The sequence below is a fragment of the Crotalus tigris genome, unplaced genomic scaffold, assembly GCF_016545835.1.
Source record: "Crotalus tigris isolate CLP2741 ecotype Arizona unplaced genomic scaffold, ASM1654583v1 scf7180000024422.1470167, whole genome shotgun sequence".
In the NCBI taxonomy this organism is placed as follows: Eukaryota; Metazoa; Chordata; class Lepidosauria; order Squamata; family Viperidae; genus Crotalus; species Crotalus tigris.
Window position 1 is genome coordinate 529,963 of NW_024100588.1, and position 25,630 is coordinate 555,592.

Consider the following 25,630-nt stretch of genomic DNA (forward strand, 5'->3'; position numbering starts at 1 on the left):
ATTGGCTAGGCATTGGGAGTTGGGAATTATTGTCATTTTCTTAAGGAACTTCTGGCTGAGATAACTTCCAGCACTTTTTGTTCAAATATATAATGCTATGACATCAGCACCGTGAACAACTGATACTGATTTTGCGCATTGTTTCCAAATGATAGAACAGGATTGGCATAGTCTTCAAATCTGATTTTTCTCAGACTCTGTGATCCTGTTCTGGGCCTTCTCTGTTGTTTTAACCCCAGAATACCTTTAAGTATTAGTATTACAAAAATTGCCTTTGTAACTTTGACTTCTTTTCAGATGTTCAAAAACACATGAATTTTAATTTATTTTTTAAAAAAGATGGTGAACTAAATAAGATCAGAAGGCCAATATTTTTTATCCAGCATATAATTCTTGTAAAAACAAAGCCAGTGCTTAGATGCACAGATGAAAAGCTGAAATAAAATTCTATGGCACGCAAGAGCTCTAAGAAGCTTGCCTTAAGAAGTTTATACTTTCAAAAGTGCGAGTTCTAACATTCTGGCTTTGCTTTCAAGAAAGAAAATCTAGACAAAGACAATATAAGAGGGTTGGCACACAGCAACATAAAGGCTGGGCTCTCATTTAAATAAGATAAACCATATTATGGAATATTATAGACTTTTAATATATTACTAATTAATCAGTGACTTGTCTCCAGACGTTGTGGGTGCCCCAACACTGGAGGTTTTAAAGAAGAGATTGGACAGCCATTTGGCTGAAATGGTAGGTTCTCCTGCTTGAGCAGGGGGTTGGACTAGATGACCTCCAAGGTCCGTTCCAATTCTGTTATCTTTGTAAGCCATTCTGAGTTTATTTGTTATTGATGAAGGGGGAAGAAGTAACAATGATCCCGAATAATAAAACATGAGCCATACACGCAGACATTCAAATATGCATCTTTATTACACTATAAATGTTTTGACAGATAATATTCAGAAGACGGTATAATACATTTAGAACAATGCAAGAATTTGGGTTGATAAGCTACCTAGATGTTTTTAAAAATTGTACCATGAAACATTTGAAAAGTGAAGCCATTTTCTTTAAAAAGTTGAGAAGGCAACCAGGAAAGCTTGTAGCATGATTCTGTCCAGTCAAATCTTGAAATCCTTAGATGATTCTTCCACAACATCCCAGTTATGTTTCCCCATTTTGCTCTCATTCCTATACACAAAGAGGAAGAGAGAATTCTGATTATCTGAGAGAATTAGAATGATACCCCTTGTCCCAAACACAGACCATTTTCAAACATTGAAAGATTGGCAATATGCCTTGAAATTTAGACTTGGTTTATATCACCATGAAATTGCATTTAATTTAAGGGTGCCACTCAAAGCCTCGTGAGAGCCATTCAATCATTCAGATGTAATGGATTTCAACTTCCATCAAATTTAGCTACAAAGTCCATACTGAGGGAAGGCCAATCTACCTGTGGCTATACAGGAATCAGGATCAATGGGAGCCCAAGTTGGTTGAATGATTTTTAAGCCCATGACTCTAAGGACTGGAAACACAAACACACATACACATTCACATCAGTGTAGTCCAGAAATGATTTAATTCAAGCCTAGTTTTATAACCTTCACTCAAGCATGGTGCTTCCCTTTCATTATCCTATATTGCAGTAGATGTGTGGGTGAGCATACACTTGAATAAATCTGTAAAGTCTTTAATTAGCAATATTCTATGGATTACTGATCCTCTAATCCCCTCTCCTAAGAGGTCCATCTAGTACAGGGATAGGCAACCTTGGCTCTTTTATGACTCGTGGACTTCAACTCCCAGAATTCCTGAGCCAGCCATGCTGAGGGAAAAGGGAGAGGTTTCCAAGCTAAGCCGTGCATGCTCAGGAATTCTGGGAGTTGAAGTCCATGAGTCATAAAAGAACCAAGGTTGCTTACCCCTGATCTAGTAGGGCCAAGAAGAACTTTCTCTGTGGTGGCTCCGTCTCTGTGGAATATCATCCCTGCAGATTGGCCCCCACTTTGACATTTTTTCCACAAGGCCCGAAGACCTGATTTTGCCAATGGGCCTAGGGATTCCAGAGAGGAATAGAGCCCATCAAATGGCTCGTTTGATTGTTGTTGCCAGGGTGGGTGGACTATTTTTTAAATTATTTTTATATTGGGCTTTTATCCTGGTAAGCTGCCCAAAGTCATAGAGAGTGAGCCGGGTGGCCGTATAGTCAGTGGTGGGATTCAAATATGTGAACAACCGGTTCTCTGTGTGGATGCCGCTTCCGGAAGTCCATTCTGGGCCTGGGCAACAAAAAATTAGCTACCAGTTCTGCCAAAGTGCTGCAAACTGGCTGAATCCCACCACTGCATATAGTCCCAAAGGTGGTTTTTCATGAGGCAACTGGACTTTCCTGTTTTTCTTTGAAGACGTTTCGCTTCTCGTCCAAGAAGCTCCTTCAGCTCTGAAGAACAGCTGAAGAAGCTTCTTGGACGAGAAGCGAAACATCTTCAAAGAAAAACAAGAAAGTCCAACTGCCCTGTGAAAAAGCACCTTTGAGACAACCACAACCTGGATAACTGAGACTCTCCATAGGCAGCCATATAGGTTTTTTTAAATAAATAAATAACTTTGGATTGTTTTTCCCATTATTACCAACCATGTTGGAAAGGATTGATGTAAGTAAAAAAAAATGTGAACATCTAAAGAACCTCTTGGATGAATTACCCAGGAAGAGATGGAGAGCTTTGTTGTGGTTGTTCCATTGTTCAGCATGTGTACTAAATGATAAGAAGCTTTCCTTCTGAAAAGACATTCAGATCAGGAAAATAGCTCCCAGAGGTGGTGAAGCTTTTTTCTCCCTGTGCACTCACAATCCCTCCCCTCAAATTATTTTATCAAAATGCTGCACGCACACATACACAAAGAGGGAAAACACTGAGCTGGTTGAATGTAGGAATGCATTCATGATTTTGCTATGTGCACCCTGCCTGAGAATTGGGTGAAAACATTGTACCTGTGGGAGTTGAAGTTAGAAATTGCCCTTTCTCCCAGTTTAAAGCAGTGGTTTTGCTAAGGAAGTTGGATCCAAAAGTTTTGTACTCGCAAGATTGAAAAGCAAATCAAGATGCATTTGTGAATTGAAAATAAAAGAGTTCAACCCAGAGCACATTCAATTCATGCTTTACACGTAGTTCCTGGACTTACAACCACAATTGAGCCCAAAATTTCTGTTGCTACGTGAGACATTTGTTAAGTGAATTTTGCCCCATTTTACAACCTCTCACCAAATTTTAAGTGATTCACTGCAGTTGTCAAGTTAGTAGCAGAGTTGTAAAATGAATCTGGCTTCCCCATTGACTTTGCTTGCCAGAAAGTCGCAAAAGGTGGTCACATGACTCTGGGACACTCTGACTGTCATAACCATGAGTCAGTTGCCAAACGTCTGAATTTTGATCACGTGACCATAAGGTTGCCGCAACAGTTACATGTGTGAAAAGCGATCATAAGTCACTTTTTCTAGTGCTGTTGTAACTTTGAACGGTCACTAAATGAATTGTTGTAAGTCGAGAACTACCTGTACTGAGTTCTCAGTTCTGGTTTGGGTACAGTTGTAATAAGATAAACTTTCAGGCTAAATTGCCAAAATCGAAACCATTGACATTAAAGAATCTGCTTACCTCATCTTGACCATGCCCAATAGGTGAGTATCAAGTTGAGAGCAACACTCTTGAAAAATATTATTCTCAGTCCCAATACAGTGAGAGAGAGAAGATTCAACCTTTCGTCTGAAGAAAAAGAAGAAAAAAAGAAAGAAATATCAAGATTTCCTAGTGACCGTTGAGATTGGTTGCTTATGATGTTTGCCTGGACCAGGGGTGGGAAACTATGGCCCTTTTAGGATATGTAAACTTCAACTCCCAGAATTCCTGAACCAGCATGGCTGGGTCTGGAATTCTGGGAGATGAAGTTCAAAAAATATTGGTTGGTCTAGCCAGGGGTGGGGAAGTATGTCAACAGGTGTGGGTCCCACCAAGTTGACAAGCTGGTTTCAGAATCTGTCAAAGCTTTAGGGATCTCTACTTATGCCACATGCTCCAACCTTCCTGATGTGAGGAAGGAGCAAAAGTTGGGGGCAAGCAGAATTGACCAGGAACAGCAGAATAGACAAAAATCTTTCATGTTTTGGCTTCCCTCTTCCATTATGGGTTCCATAAGGACCCCATAGGACAGTGGTGGCGAACCTATGGCACGGGTGCCAGAGGTGGCACACAGAGCCTCTCTGTGGGCATGCACACCATCTCCCCAGTCCTAGGCCTTCAGCTGGATTTTATAAAACCTTTTTGCTTTAGGCCTTTGCCCCCAGGTGCAAAAAACAAAAAAGGTTCAATCAATCAGTCAATTTCAATTACTTGCGGGGAAAAAAGATCTTGCAAAGTTGGAATTGATTGATTGAACGTTTTAGTCCCACCCAGACTATCGTTACCACTATAGCCATGCCCACCCAATGGGCCACACTCACCCAATGGCCACATCCACCCAGCACCCGAAGATGCATAAGTGGGTTTTGGGTTGCAGTTTGGGCACTTGGTCTCTAAAAGGTTCGCCATCACTGCCATAGGACTAAGTCTATTGAACATGTAAGACCGAAGGCGCTCAAGGCTCTTATACCTCTCGGTGTCAAAACATCTCAACATTGATGATGTTACCTAGTGAGGGTAATGAAACCTCTGCAAGAAAACAAGCAAGCTCAGAGAACACCAAGGATCCCTCAAGTAAGGATGTACTTGAATGTTCAAAAAATGATTCCGCAGTGGAGGAGTGTGGGTTAAAATAAAATTGCAATGTCAGCCATACGCAACTTAAACCTTGCTCTTTTTTGTGTGTGTTGGGCCTGCCACACATAATAAATAAGAGGCGGGACTTAGGTCTGGCATTCACAGTTACCATCTTGACTTTTGTGAGATTCCCTCAAGCCCTACTGAAAACTTAACACTCTGTTTTTATTTCAACTTCTAATTGATATATCTCATTCATATACCTATATTGGTATAGGATCTCCTGTTCGAGCAGGGGGTTGGACTTAATAATAATAATAAGAAGGAGAAGGAGAAGGAGAAGGAGAAGAAGAAGAAGAAGAAGAAGAAGAAGAAGAAGAAGAAGAAGAAGAAGAAGAAGAAGAAGAAGAAGAAGAAGAAGAAGAAGAAGAAGAAGAAGAAGAAGAAGAAGAATAAGAAGAAGAAGAAGAAGAAGAAGAAGAAGAAGAAGAAGAAGAAGAAGAAGAAGATAACAAAATACAAAGACCTACAAATAGAAATAGAAAGACTGTGGCAAAAGCAAGCAAGGGTAGTACCAATAGTGATAGGGTCCTTGGGTGCAATCCCAAAACAACTGGAGCACCATTTGAACACCATTGGCATTGACAAATTCGCTATTAGTCAATTGCAAAAGGCGGCCTTGCTAGGAACTGCTTCCATTCTGCGACGATACCTATAATACCATCAAACATCCACATCTGCCTATCCCAGGTCCTGGGTAAGGACTCTATAGGTAGACAAAATGCCAAATCCAGTCTGAACATCTGGCTGACTGTGCGATGATCCATAATAATAATAATAGTAAAGTTGGAAGAGACCTTGGAGGTCATCTAGTCCAACCCCCTGCTCAGGCAGGAAACCCTGTACAATGGGCCAGAACACACAGTTGTAGTTGATTGGTTGGAGAGTGTTGACTCATGCATGAGGCTATTCTATGCTATGATTGGTTGCTGTGGGGTATAAAGGGGGAGTTTTCCTTTTTTCCCTGCCTTTTTCTTCTGTGAACTCTGTCTGTTGTTTGAATTTACCTCATGATGTTCCTGACTCTCTTGACTGCTGTTTGAATTTACTTCATGATTTTCCTAACTCTCTTGACTACTGTTTGAATTTACCTCATGTTTTTCCTGACTCTCTTGATGGCTGTCCATTTGAATGTAAAATCTATTTATTTATATAAAGTTACAAGTTCGTGTCACTGTTTCTGACTTCATGTGGAACAGTTGCTGCGCAATTCCCTGACACCTTCCAACTCTTGTTATTTCAATATGAGCTCTGACCCACAGTAGACATACCTGTTTCAAAAGCTGGAGTGCCGGACGGTGTATTTTTTGAACAGGTATCATCTCCTATAACAACAACAGCAACAAAAATCATTAATGATTCTGATTATGATAAAAAAAACAAAACAGATTTCTGGAATCTGGAATGTTTTTGTCAAACACCAATATCTTCATTGATTTACCTTGTGTTTCAGCTTCATAGGGGGTGCCTTTGTAAGTAGCAGAGCAATGAAACTGGTCATCATTTTTGCCCCATGTGACAACCCCAAGGCTGGCTGAATCTTTATTGTTGCCGTCTTTTACGACCACAGTAGAGCCACTGACTGGTTCTGAATTCACATCGATGGGATTAGGTGAATAATCAGTAATGAGGCAAGCGGCCACATTGCTTTCTTCATTTTGGGACTTCAGCTGGTAGACAGAAGGTTCTGAATCATCCAGTTCTACAATAAAAACAGACATTGCTCAGAAACATGAACTAAGATCTGAAAATCTTGGAAAACACATACAAGTCGTCCTAGATTTACAACCGTTCACTTAGCAACCATACAATGGCACTGAAAAAATGTAATTTACAACTGGTCCTCCAATTTACAATGGCTGCAGCATCAAGAGTCACGTGATCACAATTCAGGTGCTGAGCAACCATCATGAATTTACAATGGTTGTCATTTGTGACCTTCCCAGCTGGGCTTCTGACAAGTAAAGTTAGTGGGAGAAGCTGCATTCACTTACCAACTGGAGGATTTATTTAACAATTACAGTGATTCCCTTCACAACCGCAGCTAAAATAGTCATAAAACCAGAGCACGACTCACTTAACAACTGACTTACAGAAGAAATTCCGATCCAAACTGTCATAAGTCGAGGACTAGCTGTAAAAAGTTACATCACACCAATAAAGGGTATGCTGTATCTTCTCATCTATTAGTTCTACTTCACATTGTACTCTGTCATAAGAGGCAATGAAGTTATGGAAACATCTGTAATTTTAAACTATTCTAAAGAGTAATTAACAAAATAATGACACTAAGCTGGCAGGAATAGCCAACACCCAGAAGACAAGCTCAGAATCCAAAAAAATCTTGACAGGCTTGAACAATGGGTCCTATCCACCAAAATTATGCTGAATGTAGAGAAAAGCAAGGTTTTACACCTGGGAGGAAAAGCCAAAGGTACAAGTACAGATTAGGTGAAACCTGGCTCAAAAATAGTAACTATGAAAGGGATCTTGGAGTCCTAGTGGACGATAACTTAAACATGAGCCAGCATGGTGCAGCAGCAGCCAAAAAAAGCTAATACAATCCTTGGTTGTGTCAAAAAGGCGTAGACTCAAAATCACATGCAGTATTAGTACCACTTTATAAAGCCTTAGTAAGACCACATCTGGAATACTGCATCCAGTTCTGGATACCACATTACAAAAGAGATGTTGAGACTTTGGAAAAAGTGCAAAGAGCAACTAAGATGATTAAAGGCCTGGAGACCAAAACATATGAAGAATGATTGCAGGATTTGGGAATGGCCAGTCTGGAGAAAAGAAGGGCTAGGGGGGACATGATAGCAGCCTTCCAGTATTTGAGAGGCTACCAAAAAGAGGAGGGGGTCAACTTATTTCTAAAGCAGTGGTTCTCAACCTTTTTAATGCCGTGACCCCCAACCGGTCGTAAGTTGAGGACTACTCAACCGGTCGTAAGTCGAGGACTACTCAACTGGTGCAGCACCGTTTGCAGAATGGGACTTTTGGCGGGCTCAGAAGGCAGAGACAGCCTGGACAATTCCTATTGGTTTTTGAAAGCCAATAGAATTAGACTCTATTCAAGAGAGTCTATTCTATTGGCTTTCAAAAGCCAATAGAATACAAGGGAGTAGCACAGCTAAGGAAAAGGGGAAAAAAATGGCGGACTGCATTGTTTGGCGACCCCCGTGAAATGGTCGTTCGACCCCAAATGGGGTCCCAACCCACAGGTTGAGAACCACTGCTCTAAAGCACCAGAGGGCAGGACAAGAAGCAATAGGTGGAAGCTAATCAAGGAGAGAAGCAAACTGGAATTAAGGCAAAACTTCCTAACAGAGAGGACAATTAACCAGTGGAACAGCTTGCCTTCAGACGTTGTGGCTGCTTCATCACTGGAGTTTTTTAAGCAGAGACTGGGTAGCCACGTGTCTGAAATGATATAGGATCTCCTGCTTGAGCAGAGGCTGGACTAGAAGATCTCTAAGTTCCCAGCTGTATTCTGATTCCTCTATTCTGATATAAATTGTGACTTTTTTGAAGGAGGATCGTGAGTCACTCATTGCCTTTTGAGTGGGTGCCAGGGATTACACCCAAAAAAATTCAATAAAGTGAGGATGAAAAGTAATTATAATTTGTGTGAACTTGGTGCTTGCTAAGCTTGGTTGTTTTCTTGCAGGCATTTCATGACCCAAGTAGGTAACATTATCAGTGCTAGAGAGGAGTGGAATTTGCTCTCTTTGTATGTATTAATAGCTTGCCCTGTCAATGTTGGTGAGAGTATTGTTGGTGATTGCTTGATCAGGCTGTTGTTCACTGTTAGCTTATTTGTCTATTAGCTTATTGTTAGTTCCTTGATTGGGGTATTGTTTACTTCTTGATTGTTTGTCTAGAGTTAATCCTGATGTTAATCTCTGCTCATCTGGATGTTGATTGCTGATGAGGAAATGTTTTGGTCAAAAAAACAACCAAGCTCAAAGAACACCAAGGGCTTCCACAGTTCATCCCTGAACTAAAAAATATAATTTAATTGAATGTGTTTCAAGGCAAATTAAACTAAAAACAGTTAACGGTTACTTCTGTGTAGTTTTTAACCCTCCTCCCCACCTTTCTGCTAGATTAAGTATTTCAGTTTGGCGGACTTCTGGACAAGATCCAGAAGTGAACCCAAAGTTACATTATGAAATTTCAAAAAGTGAAAAATTCCAAGATGGGGAGGGTTAGTAGTTGTTAATACAGACTGCAGGGGAGAGGTTGTCATGGGACCAGCCAGCCCCAAAGTTGTATGGGCCTCGGTGTCCCAACATAAGGCCACAAAGACACATTTTGATCCCTTACATTGAATAGCCATGCACATATCCACAGTTCAAATGCAAAACACAAACACAAAAACTCAACATACATCCTCTTTTGACTTGTGCACTTTTTTTTGCTTTGCAACACAAGCTAATAACTTCTTCAAGCGCTTGCAAAACTTTTCAAAACTTTTCAAAACTTATTTCAGAGGAGAACCTGCAAAGCTTACACCTCCCTCTCTGTGGGCTTTCATCCGATGCTATCATTTTATAACTAAGAACTTGCAATAGCTTGTCTTGCTGCATTTCCTGCTGTTGTCTTCATTTAGTGAATTAATTGAAGAGTAATGACCTTACAGAAATATGCATGAAGTTTGGACCCAAATCTGCATTCATTCTACAAAAAGATCAAACCCAAGGATACCAGGGTTACAGAATAACAGAGATGGAAGGGACCTTGGTGGTCTTCTAGTCCAAGCTCCTGCTCAAGTAGGAGAACCACGGGTAAGCAACCTTGACTCTTTTATGACTTGTGGCCTTCAACTCCCAGAATTCCTTAGCCAGCCATGCTGGCTCAGGAATTCTGGGAATTGAAGTCCACGAGTCATAAAAGAGCCAAGGTTGCCTACCCCTGACCTATACTATTCTGGACAAATGGCTGTCCAATCACTTCTTAAAAACCTCCAGTGATGGAGAATCACAACTTCTGAAGGCAAGCTGTTCCACTGATTAATTGTTGTCATTGACAGGAAATTTCTTCTTAATTGTACGTTGGATCTCTTTTTGTTAATTTTCCAGCCTTGTCTTGCCCTCAGGTGTTTGGAGAATAGGTTGAAATAGTGGTGGGATTCAAATATGTGAACAACCAGTTCTCTGTGTGGATGTCGTTTCTGGAAGTCCATTCTGGGCCTGGGTAACAAAAAATTAGCTACTGGTTCGGCCGAACTGGTGCGAACTGGCTGAATCCCACCACTGGGTTGAACCCTTCCTCTCTGTGACAGCTCTCAAATGTAGCAGTTTTCCAATATTTGAGTAATTGTCACAGAGAGGAGGGGGTCAATCTATTTTCTAGAACACCTGAGGCCAACACAAGAAGGAAGAAATTGTAAAGTCTATATGCATTACACTGTGTAATTGGATGTGACGTCACAGAATAACTAAGTGCAAAATGTTCCATTCTTAGGGTTATAGCATCTGAATTCTGGAAATTTCTGAAAAACTACCAGGAATACCCCTAAGGTTACTGAATTGGTGGGATCTGGAGGAAGGACAACATGGCCCCAGTGTTAATTTAGATAAAAACTGTATTGTTTTTATAAAAACAATACAGTTTTTATCTAAATTTAGATAAAAACTCCTGGATACCTATCATAATATAGAATTCTTCTCCATCTAGATTACTGCAGGCTTTGTCCACACTGTCTGAAAATTCTAGAGTTGAGGCCCAACAAATATAATAATATCATACTACACAAAACCCAACATTTGAAGGTTTGAAATCAATCACCACATGGTCAGCATGTAAAAGTAGTGAAATTTTTCCCCTACAAAAAATGAATGTAACCTAGATATATACAATAGAAAAAGTGTAGAATGGCCCAAAGTGGAATTTTTGCTAACGCAGTTGCCAAAGTATCTATGAAATTGCACAGCTGAGAAAGAAAGAAAGAAAGAAAGAAAGAAAGAAAGAAAGAAAGAAAGAAAGAAAGAAAGAAAGAGAGAGAGAGAGAGAGAGAGAGAAAGAGAGAGAGAGAGAGAAAGAAAGAAAGAAAGAAAGAAAGAAAGAAAGAAAGAAAGAAAGAAAGAAAGAGGGAAGGAAGGAAGGAAGGAAGGAAGGAAAAAGAAAGAGAGAGAGAGAGAGAGAAAGAAAGGAAAGAAAGAAAGAAAGAAAGAAAGAAAGAAAGAAAGAAAGAAAGAAAGAAAGAAAGAAAGAAAGAAAGAAAGATCTTACCAGGAAGAATTTTAAGTGTGGTTCCACTGCCAAACTGAAAACTCCAAGTATTTGCTGAAAACTATGAGGAGGGACTTTACAACATGGCAGCCCTTTGCACCTCTGCTTTTTGTCTGACAGAATCCTTCACCATGGAAAGTCCTTCACACTCTCACCAACACTGACAGGACAAGCCACAAGTATATACAAAATTATCAGAGCAAACCCCACTCTCTTCTAGCACTGATGATATTACCTAGTTGGGTAATGTAATGACTGCAAGAAAACCACCAAACTCAACGGGCACCAAGAAAACCACCAAGAAGTCCCAATTGTTCCCAAAAGAAGCACATTCAGGGATGACAACAAGTGTGGTCCCGCTTCCAAAGTGAGTTTTGCCCAAGTACTGTAGCACTATGAGGAATATCTTTACAAAACGGCCTTCTTTAACTGATCCGTCTATGTACTGGGATCCGTAAATCCTAAGTCGTATCTTTGTTACAATACTAAATCATTTCCACCTCCCACAGATGTTGCTTCCTCTAAATCTCTAATTACTTTTATCCCTCTTTAAAAAAAACAACATCAGAGGACATGTTTAACTTGCTTGACAGAAGAGATTCTCTTTTCTTTATCTATGTTTTCTGTGAATTCCCAAATATTGCCAAGTATTAAATATATGTTCTTATGTTGATTATGTGCAGCACTTGAATTCAGGGTGGGAGAGACTCTGTCTAGCTATCACATCTAGCTTTTAGTCCAGTTTTCATCATGTTTTTTTAAAAAATTAATACCTTTGCTTCTCCCATTAGACTCATCTAATTCAAACCTTATCAATTCTGGACCATTTACTCTGATTCAGAAAATACATTTCTGAATCCATTTTCTGTCATTTCCGACAGTAGATAAATCGACTCAGAATTGTACGAGTTTTGTTCTTTTTTTTTTCCAGACTGGACTTTACACATTATACTATAATATTCCTCTTATCTGCTTTTTTGAAAACATATTAATGCAACTTAATGATTTATTTCCCCAAATTACTGGTCTTTGGCTATGCGTCTTGAATAAACCGTCCCTGATTAGAGCTTTCATTTTATCAGTATCATAGTGTTTTTTTCTGATAAAATGGCAGGATATGTTATTTTAAATTGCAGAATGCCAAGCTGGGGGTTATTTTATGAGCGTAGAGATGTTTAAATGGAGCTATTTGGGAATCAACGTAACCCTGAAGAGAGATTATCAGTTTGTGTGCTACGGGGTAAAAGTAATTATAGTAATGTTCTCAAATAAACAATAGGATTAATGAAAGCACAATTTCATTAGAGAGTTTCTTAGATTTATTCCTTAAATATGGCATGCATAAAATGTCCACTTACCAGGGTGAACTAGTACTTTGGTGCCACTTCCAAATTTAATATTCCATCCACTTGCGTAACACTATGACACCTTCCTTTACAAAATGACAACCTGTAGGAAGAGCTCCAGAACATCTTTTGGTCTTCCCCTCAACTGATTATATATTTTCACACTAAAAGTTTGCCATTTCTGTTACAATATTTTCAAATATCATTTTGCTTATTTTTACTCAGTAAATATGCTTGCTGCAATAATAAGTTTAGAAGTCTCTAATCTAAAGCTTTTGATGGCCCCCAAGGAGCTTGAAGACACTCTCAATGTAATTTCAAAAGTCATTAGTAATTTTTAATGTAAAAGAAAGAAATATTATTATGTATGATAGCGGTGTTCCAATATCTAAGGAGCTGCCACAGAAAGGGGGGGGGGTCAACTCTCTAGAAAGAGTGGAAAGAAGAGCAACAAAGATGATCAGGGGACTGGAGGCTAAAACATATAAAGAACGAATGCTGGAATTGGGTATGTCTAGTTTAATGAAGAAAAGGAGTAGGTGTGACATGAAAACAGTGTTCCAATATCTCAGGGGCTGCCCCAAAGAAGAGGGAGTCAAGCTAGTCTCCAAAGCACCTGAAGGCAGGACAAGAAGCAAAGGATGGAAACTAATCAAGGAGACAAGCAACCTAGAACTAAGGAGAAATTTCCTGACAGTCAGCACAATTAATCAGTGGAACAGCTTGCCTTCAGAAGTTGTGGGCGCTCCATCATTGGAGGCTTTTAAGAAGAGACTGAACAGCCATTTATCTGAAATGGTGCAGAGTCTCTTGCTTGAGCTGGGGGATCAAATTAAGGATCAATTAAGAGTAAGGAGGGTTAAAATGAATCCCACATGACTTCTGAATTCTAAGAATCTTTATATAATACCTACCAGGCTACTGGTATCCATACCTCTAAAACAGTGGTTCTCAACCTGTGGGTCGGGACCCCATTTGGGGTTGAACGACCATTTCACGGGGGTCACCAAACAACGCAGTCCGCCATTTTTTCCCCCTTTTCCTTAGCTGTGCTACTCCCTTTTATTCTATTGGCTTTTGAAATCCAATAGAATAGACTCTCTTGAATAGTCTAATTCTATTGGCTTTCAAAAGCCAATAGGAATTGTCCAGGCTGTCTCTGCCCTGCTGAGCCCGCCAAAAGTCCCATTCTGCAAACGGTGCTGCACCAGTTGAGTAGTCCTCAACTTACAACCGGTTGAGTAGTCCTCGACTTACGACCGGTTGGGGGGTCGCTGCATTAAAAAGGTTGAGAACCACTGCTCTAAGTGGTAATAAGTTTATTTGTGGTCATCAGTAGTACAGGCGAGAGCTGATATGGAGTAATGGTTAAGGCATCAGGTTAGATATCAGGAGACTGTGAATTCTAGTCCTGCCTAGGGCACCAAGCCAACTGGGGGACCTTGGGCCAGTCATTTTCTCTCAGCCCTAGGAAGGAGACAATGGCAAGCCACTTCTGAAAAAGTAAAAGGATTTGTCTCTTGTCTCCAAGATTCAGACTCAACTGAATGGAAGGAAAAAAATACAAATAGATGTTGACTGAGCAGTCCCCATAGAAGGCAACTAAAGTTAGTGCTGGAGTCTTATTCAACATGGTGGCAGATAAATACATCAAACAAATAAGAAAAGACTAGTACATGAAAGTTGCTCTAATGTTGACTGATGGCTACAAACTGTTGAATCTATCACTTTTATTCTTGGGTCCAAAATTAAAAAGGAAAGGAAGGAAGGAGATTGGGAATGAGAAGGGAAAAAGAGGGAAGGGAGGGAGAGAGGAAGAGAGGAAGGAAGGGAGGAAGGAAGGAAGATAGGAGGAGATGGGAATGAGAAGAAAGGGAAGGGAAGGGAAAAACTTTAGCCTGTTCCCAAGAATCTGCTGATTCACTAAAGAAACCAATGATTTATAAACTAACAACGTCTTATTCCCTCCATCCCAATGTATCTGCCCTGGACAGAGGAAGACCAAATTTGGTCCAGATTGCTGGAGTATGAAGAAAAACAAAAAATATTTTATTACATTTGTAAAATAAATTAATTTAGTTATTAAGGAGAGAAAGAGGCTTACTTGGTGTCACAACTAGTCTAGTCCCACTTCCAAATGTTTGCTTCCGGCCACTACTACTGTCCCACAGTGTTTTCAGCCTTGTCAAAAACTTCCCAGACACAAAAAAGGCAGTGAATGCAGATGGTATGTAACAGTTGGTTGCATGGATTATCAGATCAGAGGGAAAATGTTAAGGTCTGTGGATATCCCAATCTGATAGCTAATTCTAAGCTAATAAAGTTGTCTTGGATGAAAAGTATGAAGTTATCTACCAATGAATTTTAACAGGCCTTCATTATGTTGGAATAAAAGAATAGATTTATTAATAAATACATAGTGTAGAAAATTTTCACTTCTATCCAAACCTTGAAAAGACAGAAGAACGAGAGAGAGAGAGAGAGAGAGAGAGAGAGTTTGCTAGATTCTTCAACCCAGAGATTCATTTCATTAACAATCAACCAGGTGAGAGACACACAGGGATAGTGTATAAAGAATTTCTCCAATGGGAGAACAACTATAAATTTATATCATCTTCAAACTCCAACAACTTATGAAGATATAATATAATTTATCTACTGGGAATCTAGCATACTAGGGATTAGAACAATTGCTTGATTATTTGCCAGGTTATAATTCAGGAGTTGTGTAAACTCACAATGGATCAATAGTATTTGATTGCTCAGGAGTGTTGATATGGAACTGCCAACCTTTAAAATCAAAGTCATTTTTCCTCAGCTGGAATTGGACACCAGAATTGAATCTGGATTTTGTTTTCAAATATGGTCCTCCAGATGCCACTAAATTTCATAATATGGGAAGTGGGATAGGATGAACAAAGAAAGAACCCTCTTGAACTGACTTCAATAGCAGGAATGAAGGGATGAAACTTACTTGGCATTACGACCAGCTTAGTGCCACTTCCGAAGATGATCTTATTGTATCCAGTGCTAGACACAGTGCTTCCTGCCTTGACAATAACATGTCCTCCTCCCAACAGTGCTTTTAAAAAGGCAAGTAGACTTTCTTAGTTTTTTTTTCCTTGAAAATATTTCACTTCTCATTTAAAAAGAATCTTGTTATCTTGCCTTCAGGTTCTTGAATGCTTCTTGGATGAGAAGTGAAATGTTTTCAAGGGAAAAAAAACAAGGAAATCCAGTTGCCTTTTGAAAAGCACCACCATGACTTGGATGATTGAGAATAACCATAGACAACATATCCTCCTATTTGTATAAACAATTATAACTTCTTTTTGAAAAGCTAAATCTCTAGAGCAGGGGTAGGCAACCTTGGCTCTTTTATGACTTGTGGACTACAACTCCCAGAATTCCTGAGCCAGCCATGCTGAGGGGAAAGGGAAAGGTTTCCAAGCTGAGCCCTGCTGGCTCAGGAATTCTGGGAGTTGTCGTCCACCAGTCATGAGGGGGCCATAGTTCCCCCATGCTGGCTCAGGAATTCTGGGAGTTGAAGTCAATGAGTCATGAGGGGGCCATAGTTCCCCCATGCTGGCTCAGGAATTCTGGGAGTTGTTGTCCACCAGTCATGAGGGGGCCATAGTTCCCCCATGCTGGCTCAGGAATTCTGGGAGTTGAAGTCCATGAGTCATGAGAGGGCCATAGTTCCCCCATGCAGGTTCAGGAATTCTGGGAGTTGAAGTCCACAAGTCATAAAAGAGCCAAGGTTGCCTACTCCTGCTCTAGACTTTAGGATGAAAATATTGAGCATTATCCCTTGTAATTATCTCCCAAAAGGATTGTGGAGAGATTGAAATACGGCAAAGTCTGGACAGAAATGCCAAGATTCTCAAACCTTGTCATGATATTCTTCTGGCTGATAACAGAAATTACACAATATTATAGATGGATTTAACCCTTGAAAGTAGACTTTATAACATTTCCACGGCTCCGTTTCCATATCCGTCATTTAACGGTATTCACTCTCAATTTTGTGAGATCAGTGTGTACATTTTCTGCATATTTAAGCATAGTGCAGTTGTCACTTTTTAATATCTTGGATGTTCATTCCTTACTGGTTATCTTTTCTCAGTTTATTTATCATATATGTATGTATTTTATGTCATATGTGTGTAATTGCTTAAATACCTGGACATATAGACACAAAACAGGGAAATCAGTATTAGGAAAGGACCCTGTTGTGCTGACCACAGTGGCAAAAATAAGGAGATAAAACTTACTTGGCGTTATGACCAGCCTAGTCCCACTTCCAAAGATCACCTTATTGTTGCCAAAGTTAAGGCACTGCGCTTTCTGTCTTGACAAAAACATCCCTTCCTATTTGCATCAGAATTACTCTTACCTTTTGAAAAGCAAAGTCTCTAGTCTAGACTTTAGGAATAAAAAATGCCAAGGATTGTGGCTACTGGAAATCTGAAGCATCATTTGGGCACATAAGCTTATAAAATACGTTTCTCTGGCCTTTAGTTTCTTATTCAGAAATGTTAATCCACACTGCCCTTTTCATTCCATAATTTCCAGACTCTTCAAATATTTCCTGGCTCTTCATTACTGTGCCATCCAATTTATCAGTTCAGAAAAGGCCTCCATAAAAATATTAAATCACAGCTTCATTCAAAGAATCAAGACTTCATGGCAGCCTGCAATTGTATGTTCATTTATTTGTAAGTAAGCCCCACTGCATTCAGAGCCCTTTACTTGTGAATAAACAAACAATGACTTAACTTGCTGCTGTCTAGTTATCAAATAGTCTGAAAGTGGTGGAAAAACGCCTAGATTATCAGTATAAAGGAATTCTTGATCTCTTATTAGTCTATATTTGGACAGCTGATAGATTTTCTTTCTCTCTCTTTCTCTCTCTCTCTCTCTGTTTTCTTTTTTCTTTCTCTCTCTCTTATTCTCTCTCTGTCTTTCTCTTTTTCTTTCATGTTATATGCCAAATGGTATATACGTTTTAAAAGAACAGAATAGAAAAGACATTTCAGGACAATGATTTCTGATGTTTTCCATTTTTTTACATTTGAAACTGCCCTGAATTCTTAGCCTTAAATCTTCCAAAGCTGAGGAATAACTGGGAAATAGGAGCAATGCCTTGAGAGTTTGCCACTGGATAGAAATGCATTAAACATGAATATGTGGATAGGGAAATTCATAGAACACATTACTCGGGCAAGATCTAAAGCTTTATCCCACACCCAAAAATAACCTTAGTTCTGTAATTTGCACAGTGGTCTTTCCTTGAGCATAAAGTCCTACAGAGATACAGCTGGGACTGTCCCCGTCTAGAGAAAGTGCTTTGCAAAATGACAATTCAAGGATGATGCAAGGCACCCCCCAATGCTTTCCAAGCTTATCTGGTTGGGTTTGCAAGTCAGAAAAAAGAAAGAAAGAAAGAAAGAGAGAGAGAGAGAGAGAGAGAGAGAGAGAGAGAGAAAGAAAGAAAGAAAGAAAGAAAGAAAGAAAGAAAGAAAGAAAGAAAGAAAGAAAGAAAACACAAAAAGGCAAAAAGAAAGAATGGAAAGAAACAGAAAGGAAGATTTTCTTTACAGCAAATGGGAACAATAACTTACTTGTAATTATGACCAGCCTAGTCCCACTTCCAAAGATGATTTTACTATAGCCATCATTATACACAGTGATTTCTGCCTTGACATTTACCTGATTTCCTATTTCTATCAGCATTTATAGCTTCTTTTTGAAAAGATAAATCTCTAGATTTTAGGATAAAAATGTTAAGGAAAATGACATGAAATGAAAATACTTTTCTTTTGGTCTAGTTTCATTCTCCAAAGCTGTGAATCCACTCTCTGACATTTCTATGTTACAACTTAGAGTATTTGATATATATGATATATATGAGTGCAGAGAAGAGCAACAAAGATGATTATGTGACTGAAAGATAAAACACATAAGGAACGGTTGCTGGAATTGGGTATGTCTAATTTAATGAATTAAATTAAATTAAAGCTGGGTTGACAAGATCAGAAATGAGGAGGTGATAAGCCGCCTGGGAAAGCCAAGGGAAATCATCAAATCAATTAAAAAATGAAAATTAGAATATTTCAGACATGTGATGCAACACCCAGAAAAATATGGCATACTCCAGGGAAAGATTGAAGGCAAACAAGGTCCAGACAGAATCGCCAACATGATCGCCAACATCCGATCATGGATATGGCAGAAGAAGAAGAAGAAGAAGAAGAAGAAGAAGAAGAAGAAGAAGAAGAAGAAGAAGAAGAAGAAGAAGAAGAAGAAGAAGAAGAAGAAGAAGAAGAAGAAGAAGAAGAAGAAGAAGAAGAAGAAGAAGAAGAAGAAGAAGAAGAAGAAGAAGAATTTAATGAAGAGAAGGACAAGGGGGGACGTGATGGCAATCTTCCAATATCTCAGGGGTTGCCACAAAGAAGAGGGAGTCAAGCTATTCTCCAAAGCACCAGAAGGCAGGACAAGAAGCAATGGATGGAAACTAATCAAAGAGAGAAGCAACCTGGAACTAAGAAGAAATTTCTGACAGTCAGTGGAATGACTTGTCTCCAGAGGTTGTGAGTGCTCCATCACTGGAAGTTTATTAAGAAAAGATTGAACACCATTTAGTTTAAATGGTATAGAGTCTCCTGCCTGAGCAGGGGGTTAACCTAGATGACCTTCAAGGTCCCTTTCAATTCTGTTATTCTGTTATTTTGCTATTCTGTTATTTTCAGACTCTGGGAAGGAAGGAAAGAAAATAATAAAGAAAATAAACAAAGGCCAAAACTGCAAGGAAAAAAAGAGAATGAAAAGAAACAGAAAGAATGAGATTCAAATTTTCTTTTCAACAATTATAAGTGCAAAAGGGCTGATACAATGAGGGAAAAAAATAACTTACTTGGCATGACAACCAGTCTAGTCCCACTTCCAAAGGAAAACCTGAAACCATTGTCAGACACAGTGCTTTCTACCTTAACAAGAACATGTCTATTTCTGTCAGGAATTAGAACTTTGTTCACCAGGGCATGAAATACTGCATGCCAAATAAAACTTTAAAAAAGTTACTGACCTTATCGCTATCTCCAAAAAGAAATGGAAAGAAAGTAATAAATAAATAAAATATGGCAAGGACCGGACAGAAATGCCAAGATTCCCAAATCCTATTCTGATATTTTCCTATGGATACAGATATCATCTTTCAGGAGATTTAATTTGGGTTTTGGAACAAAATATTTGGGTTCTTTAGTTTAAATGCAATCAAAGAGAGAATGGAAGATTGCCCATGGAGATTCTCAAGTCATTCAGATCATGGTTGTCCCAAAAGTGCTTTTCCAAAACGCAATTAGACTTTCTTGTTTTTTTCTTGAAAACGTTTCGCTTCTCATCCAAAAAGCTTCTTCAGTTCTCTAAAGAAGCAAAGAAACTTCTTGGATGAGAAGCAAAACATTTTCAAGGAAAAAAAAACCAAGAAAGTCCAGTTGCCTTTTGGAAAAGCACGTTTAGGACAGAATGGAAGATTGCAATCTTCTCTTTTCCTCAGATACTCTAAATTTCCATCTCTCCTGAAATATAAATAACTTTATGGAGGACATTAACTAGTAGAAAGAAAGAATAAAAGAAAATATTTTCCAAATAGCCAGAACATTCAAAAATCCAAGGAGGAGAGATACATAGAAAAATATGCTAAATGTTTCATTCTTGTTGGTTAAAACTAACCTAAAATATAGAATTAGAGCCTCTGACAAATCTGAGAAAGGTGCAATACAGTAGCTGATATTTAAAAAAAAATGACTAACATGACAAGGGCTGGATAAAAATGCCAAGATCCCCAAAACATGTCATGATATTCCCAAACTTTCCCACAATATTCTCCAGCTGATAACAAAAATTACAAGAAGTTATAGATAAACTCAGTCCTTGAAAGTAAAACGTATAATTTTTTTCCATCGGCCCATTTCTATATCACTTGCTTAATGCAATTCACTCTCAGCGTTGTGAGATAAATGCCTAAATTAAGCACATGTAAGCTAAATACAATCGTCACCTGTTGACTGCTTATTGTTTACAGATTACCCTTTTCAGTTTATCATGTGTATGTGTTTTTATGTCATATGTGCATGATTGTATGAATACCTAGGCAGATGTACACACATCAAGAAAATTAATGGATAGTAATTGTGACTGGGATGAGCAAGGAAAGGACTCTCTTGTGTTGACCACAAGGGCAATAATAAACAAATAAAACTTACTTGGCATAACGACCAGTTTAGTCCCACTTCCAAAGATGATCTTATTGTAGCTGTTATACAAAGTGCTTTGTGTCTTAGCAAAAACATGCCTTCCTAGTTCTATCAGCAATTATAACTTCCTTTGGAAAACCTAAATCTCCAGACTTTAACATTAAAATATCAAGGTCTACAGCTACTGGAAATTTGAATAATCATTTGGACGTGCAGTCCTGTAAAATGCTTTCCTTTCAGATGTTGGTTTTCTGGAAGTGTGAACCCACTCTGCAGTTTACATTTCCATAATTTAGAGAGCATCAAGAATCTTATTTATCCTACAGTGAATATTGTCCAAAGGGTGACTCTCAAAAAAGACAAACCAGCATGGAAAAATTGCATCTCCAAAATTTGATTGACAGAGCACAAAGGACTTTTAGGAATGGAAGTCGCTTTATGGACTAAGCAGTCATCGGCTTCATCTGCTCAAAGAGGAAAAGCCAAATTCTAAATATTGGGAAGGTGGACATGTAAATCGGACAGGACATGAGAAGGATAAAGGGAACGAGAAGCTGAACTTACTCGGAATCTCATCAAGTTTAATTCCACTTCCAAAGCTGAGCTTATTAAAAGCATTGTAGATCTATAGTGTTTCCTTTCTTGATAAAAAAAAAAACTTCCCAAAGCAGAGAATATTGAAAAGAAAGCTAGTGGAGATGCCTTCAAAAATGATTGACTTGGCAGAGAAAGACTTTTTCTCCAGTTCACATCCAGCCAATCTTCTTGGAGGATTCTAGCCGTGAGGATTTCAAATCCCAAATTTCTCAGCAGTTCAGAGCCATTAAGTTAACATTAGATGTATTGTCGCACATCAAAAGCAACAGGACGTCCTCTTAGTTATATCCTCAATATTTCAGAACCATTGAGAAATCAAGAATTGTAAATGTCTTTGCACAGAGGATGACGGTGGTGAAGCAGTACATGAAGGAAGGGAGGGAGAATGCGTAGATTTCTATGCCAAAGTTGCTTTTTCAGGAGGCAACTGGACTTTCCTGTTTTTCTTTGAAGACGTTTCCCTTCTCATCCAAGAAGCTTCTTCTTCAGCTTTGACTACATGGTGGGGAATCTAGTCAGAGCTGAAGAAGCTTCTTGGATGAGAAGCAAAACATCTTCAAGAAAAACAAGAAAGTCCAGTTGCCTCTTGATAAAGCACCTTTGGGACAACCATGATCTGGATGACTGAGAATCTCCATAGATATATATTTCTATGCTTTCTTTCTCCCAAAGAAGAATTATCTCTTGTAATTTATATGTAATTCATCCTATAAAAAAAACCTCTGGGAAGTGAGCAGAAAATATCAAATTTTTAAAACAATAGCAATAGCAATAACACTTAGACTTATACACAGCTTCACAGTGTTTTACAGCCTTCTCTAAGTAGTTTTCAGACTCAGCATATTTGCCCCCAGCAATCTGGGTCCTCATTTTACCGACCTCGGAAAGAAGGAAGGCTGAGTCAACCTTGAGCCAGTGAGAATCGAACTGCGAACTGCAGGCAGCTGGCAATCAGCAGAAGTAGCCTGCAATACTGCTTTCTAACCACTGTGCTACCATTTATAAAACAATGTAGCATATATAAAGCCAAATTACATTCATTCCCCCACAAAATGGGGAAAAATGTCTTCACTTCGGAGCAATGAAGTCGAGACCCTACTCATCTGTAACGCTCACAAGAAGCCAATGTATCGAAAATGTCTTAACATACCTGACATTATGATTAACCTGGTGCCTTGCCCAAATGTCACTTTCCCATAGGTACTTGATTACACAATCAGGAAAGGCTTTACAAAAAGGAAGCAGAAAGGTTTTCCCTTTTCTCCATTTGGTGTGTTTTTAAATGAACGTGATGTAGGCACTTATTGAAAATACAGGGAATAATTTGCAGCCACTGATCTACGGTATGCAAAAATCCAGAGAAGCACACATTTGCTAATCATCATTCAGATTTTTGCAACCCCAGTCTGATAGCTCGAGAAATGTGGCCTTTCCCTTCTCAAGGGAAAATACGTGAGGTTGTCCTACTCCCACTTGAAAGGACATCTAAACAAATTTAAAGGCTTATATTCGCATCCCATAGTAACAATGAAGTTCTCACTCCTCAGGTCCTCCTGTGGACTCCCTCATAGTTAAAAGGGACCCAGAATAGAATAGAATAGAATAGAATAGAATAGAATAGAATAGAATAGAATAGAATAGAATAGAATAGAATGGAATGGAATGGAATGGAATGGAATGGAATGGAATGGAATGGAATGGAACGGAACGGAATAAAACAGAACGGAATGGAATGGAATAATTGGAAGGAACCATGGAGGTCTTCTAGTTGAAACCCTGTACCATTTCAGACAAATGGTTGTCCAATCTCTTCTTAAAAACTTCAAGTGTTCTTCTTACTTCTCTTGCCCTCAAAACTCCATTTATTTAAGAAATGCTTCAAAGTCAGAGTTAGAATCAGCCTGAAACGCTATAAAAACAGATTTTCATCACAAATGTATTGTTACAATTACAGAGAGTTTAATCTTTGCTCAGAAACTCACGTGGATGAACCTTCAACTCTGTTCCAGTTCCAAATGCAACTCTCGATGTGCCATAATTTATCACAGTGATCTGGGTCTTTACAGAAAGTCATCACTTAAGCCCATTTTGATGAGAAGCATTGAAGAGACTTCAGATCATACTTTTGTCACGGCTATGGATGGTTTACTTTTTGGCAGTCCTAGGAAGTCTACCCCCCAAACATTCTAGGCATTAAATATTGAATATGAAGGTATGAAATGAAATATTGAAAAACCAAGTCATGATTAGGAAAATGTGCATAACCTTTTGAGATTTTTTTCTAATCAGTGAAGGCTGAATATAAATTCAGGGTGATTTTGATAATCACTGAAAATTGCATATAATGTGGGATGAGCAAGGAAAGGACCACCTTGTGCGGATCATAAGAACAAAACAAAGGGCTAAAAAAGGGTCGAAGAGGCCATTTATATCAAAATTGAACAGTCCTCTCTCAACAGAGGAAGAGGTATATGACATCATCTATCTCCAGTCTACAACACTGTCTTTTCAGCAGTTCCAAGAAGGCTCCACACCCATTTGCACCACTCAGCTGACCCTGAGGACACAGGTAAGCCTCCAAATGGCCTCAATGACTCTCTAAAAGAATGCAAATGACCAGCTGTCTGCAGAGGAATATAAATCCTTCCATTCCCCACCATCCCATCAGAGCTGAAGAAGCTTCTTGGATGAGAAGCAAAATGTCTTCAAAATAAAACAAAGTCCAGGTGCCTCTTGAAAAAACACCTTTGCGACAACCATGACCTGGATGACTGAGAATCTCCATAGACAAAAAGGCTAAAACTTACTTGGAATTACGACCAGCCTAGTCCCACCTCCAAAGGTGACTTTAGAATTGCCCAAGGAAGACACAGTGCTTTCAGTCTTAACAAAAACATGGCTTCCTATTTGCATCATAATTATAACATCCTTTTGAAAAACTAGATCTCTAGAGTTTAGGCTTAAATATCAAGGGTTATGGTCCTGGAAATCTTGAAGCATCATTTGGACATCTCTCCCTATAAAATATTTTAGTTTGGGCTGTAGGTTCTTTTGAAAGTTCTAGCCCACTCTGCCCTTTCAGTTTCCATAATTTAGAATTTCGAGAATCTTTCTTATCATGCACTCAAAGCAAGTCTCTAAAAGGCTATAGAAGCAAAATTTGACCTGATGGGAAATAGATATTTTTTTTAGGAATGGAGGTTACTTTGTGGATTAAGCAGTCATCAGCTTCATGTGAAAAAACCAAAGATCAAATATTGAGAAGGTGGACTTTGAGAAAGCAGGATAAAGGGAATGAAAAGCTGAAGTTTACTTGAGTAACACCCAGTTTAGTTTCAAAGGATGCAGCTAGTGGAAATCTGAAGCATCATTTGGACATTTGTCATTTTTTTTTCAGCTCTAGTTTCTTCTTCAGAGGTGTGGATCCATTGCTGGGTTCTTGGTGCTCTCTGCGGTTGGCTGTTTTCTTGCAGACATTTTTTTACCCAAACTAGGTAACATCATCAACACTGGATAATGAAATGTCTTCAAGAAACCAACCAAGCTCAGAGAGCACCAAGGACCCTTCCTTTCTACTCTGAGCTAAAAAAATATTCTCCTTAATTATGAAATCCATTCTCTGCCTTTTCTATTCCACACGTTAGAGGAAAATGTGTGGAAAATGTGTTCAGGAAAAGCCCCTATAAATATACAAGAATTTATTTTTATTTTTTTAAAGGAGACAAAAACCAACAGGAACAAAGATAAAGCAAAAGAAAGAATGAAAACCAAAATGAAAACAAGCAAAAGGCCAAAAAAAGAAAAGGAAAGAAACAGAAAAAAGGACTTTCAGATTTTCTTTACAGCAAAATATTAATACAAAAGAACCCTCCCCCCGTCCTGACCAGATGGGCAGGAATAAAGGGCTAAAACTTACTTGGCGTGACAACCAGCCTAGTCCCACTTCCAAAAGAAAACCTTATATTAGAGGCACAGTGCTTTCTGCCTTAGCAAAAACATGCCTTTCTAATTCTGTAAGGAATTAAGGAATTTAGAAAAGCTCAATCTCTAGACTTTAGGATTCAAATGTCAAGGACTCAGCTCCTGGAAATCTGAAGCATCATTTGGACATTTGTATCTGTTAAATAGAGTTTCTTCTTCAGAGGTGTGAATCCATTCTCTGCCTTTTCTGTTCCATGAGTTAGATTAGAGGTCCACAACCTGTGGGCTATAGCTCACTATGGGATGTGGCCTACTTGCAACCAGACTGCATGAGTGGTGGGCTAGCGTGCGAGTGCGCAGCCCGACTCACGCGAGTGGCAGGCACCAGTGCTCGCTGTCCCATTCGCTGAAGCAGCGGGTGTGCACACCAGCCCCTCACACAAAACCATCCCCT

At 39.0% G+C, this 25,630-nt stretch overlaps 1 gene segment (V, D, J or C); it reads right to left on the reverse strand.

Annotated features, from left to right (window-relative positions):
• Positions 1–905: 905 nt before the first annotated feature.
• On the reverse strand, positions 906–24,277 carry LOC120302033. The segment is given in 5 exon segments: positions 906–1,185; positions 3,657–3,764; positions 6,086–6,139; positions 6,256–6,516; positions 24,063–24,277. Coding segments are annotated over 4 exon segments (531 nt in total).
• Between the last annotated feature and the right edge of the window lie 1,353 nt (positions 24,278–25,630).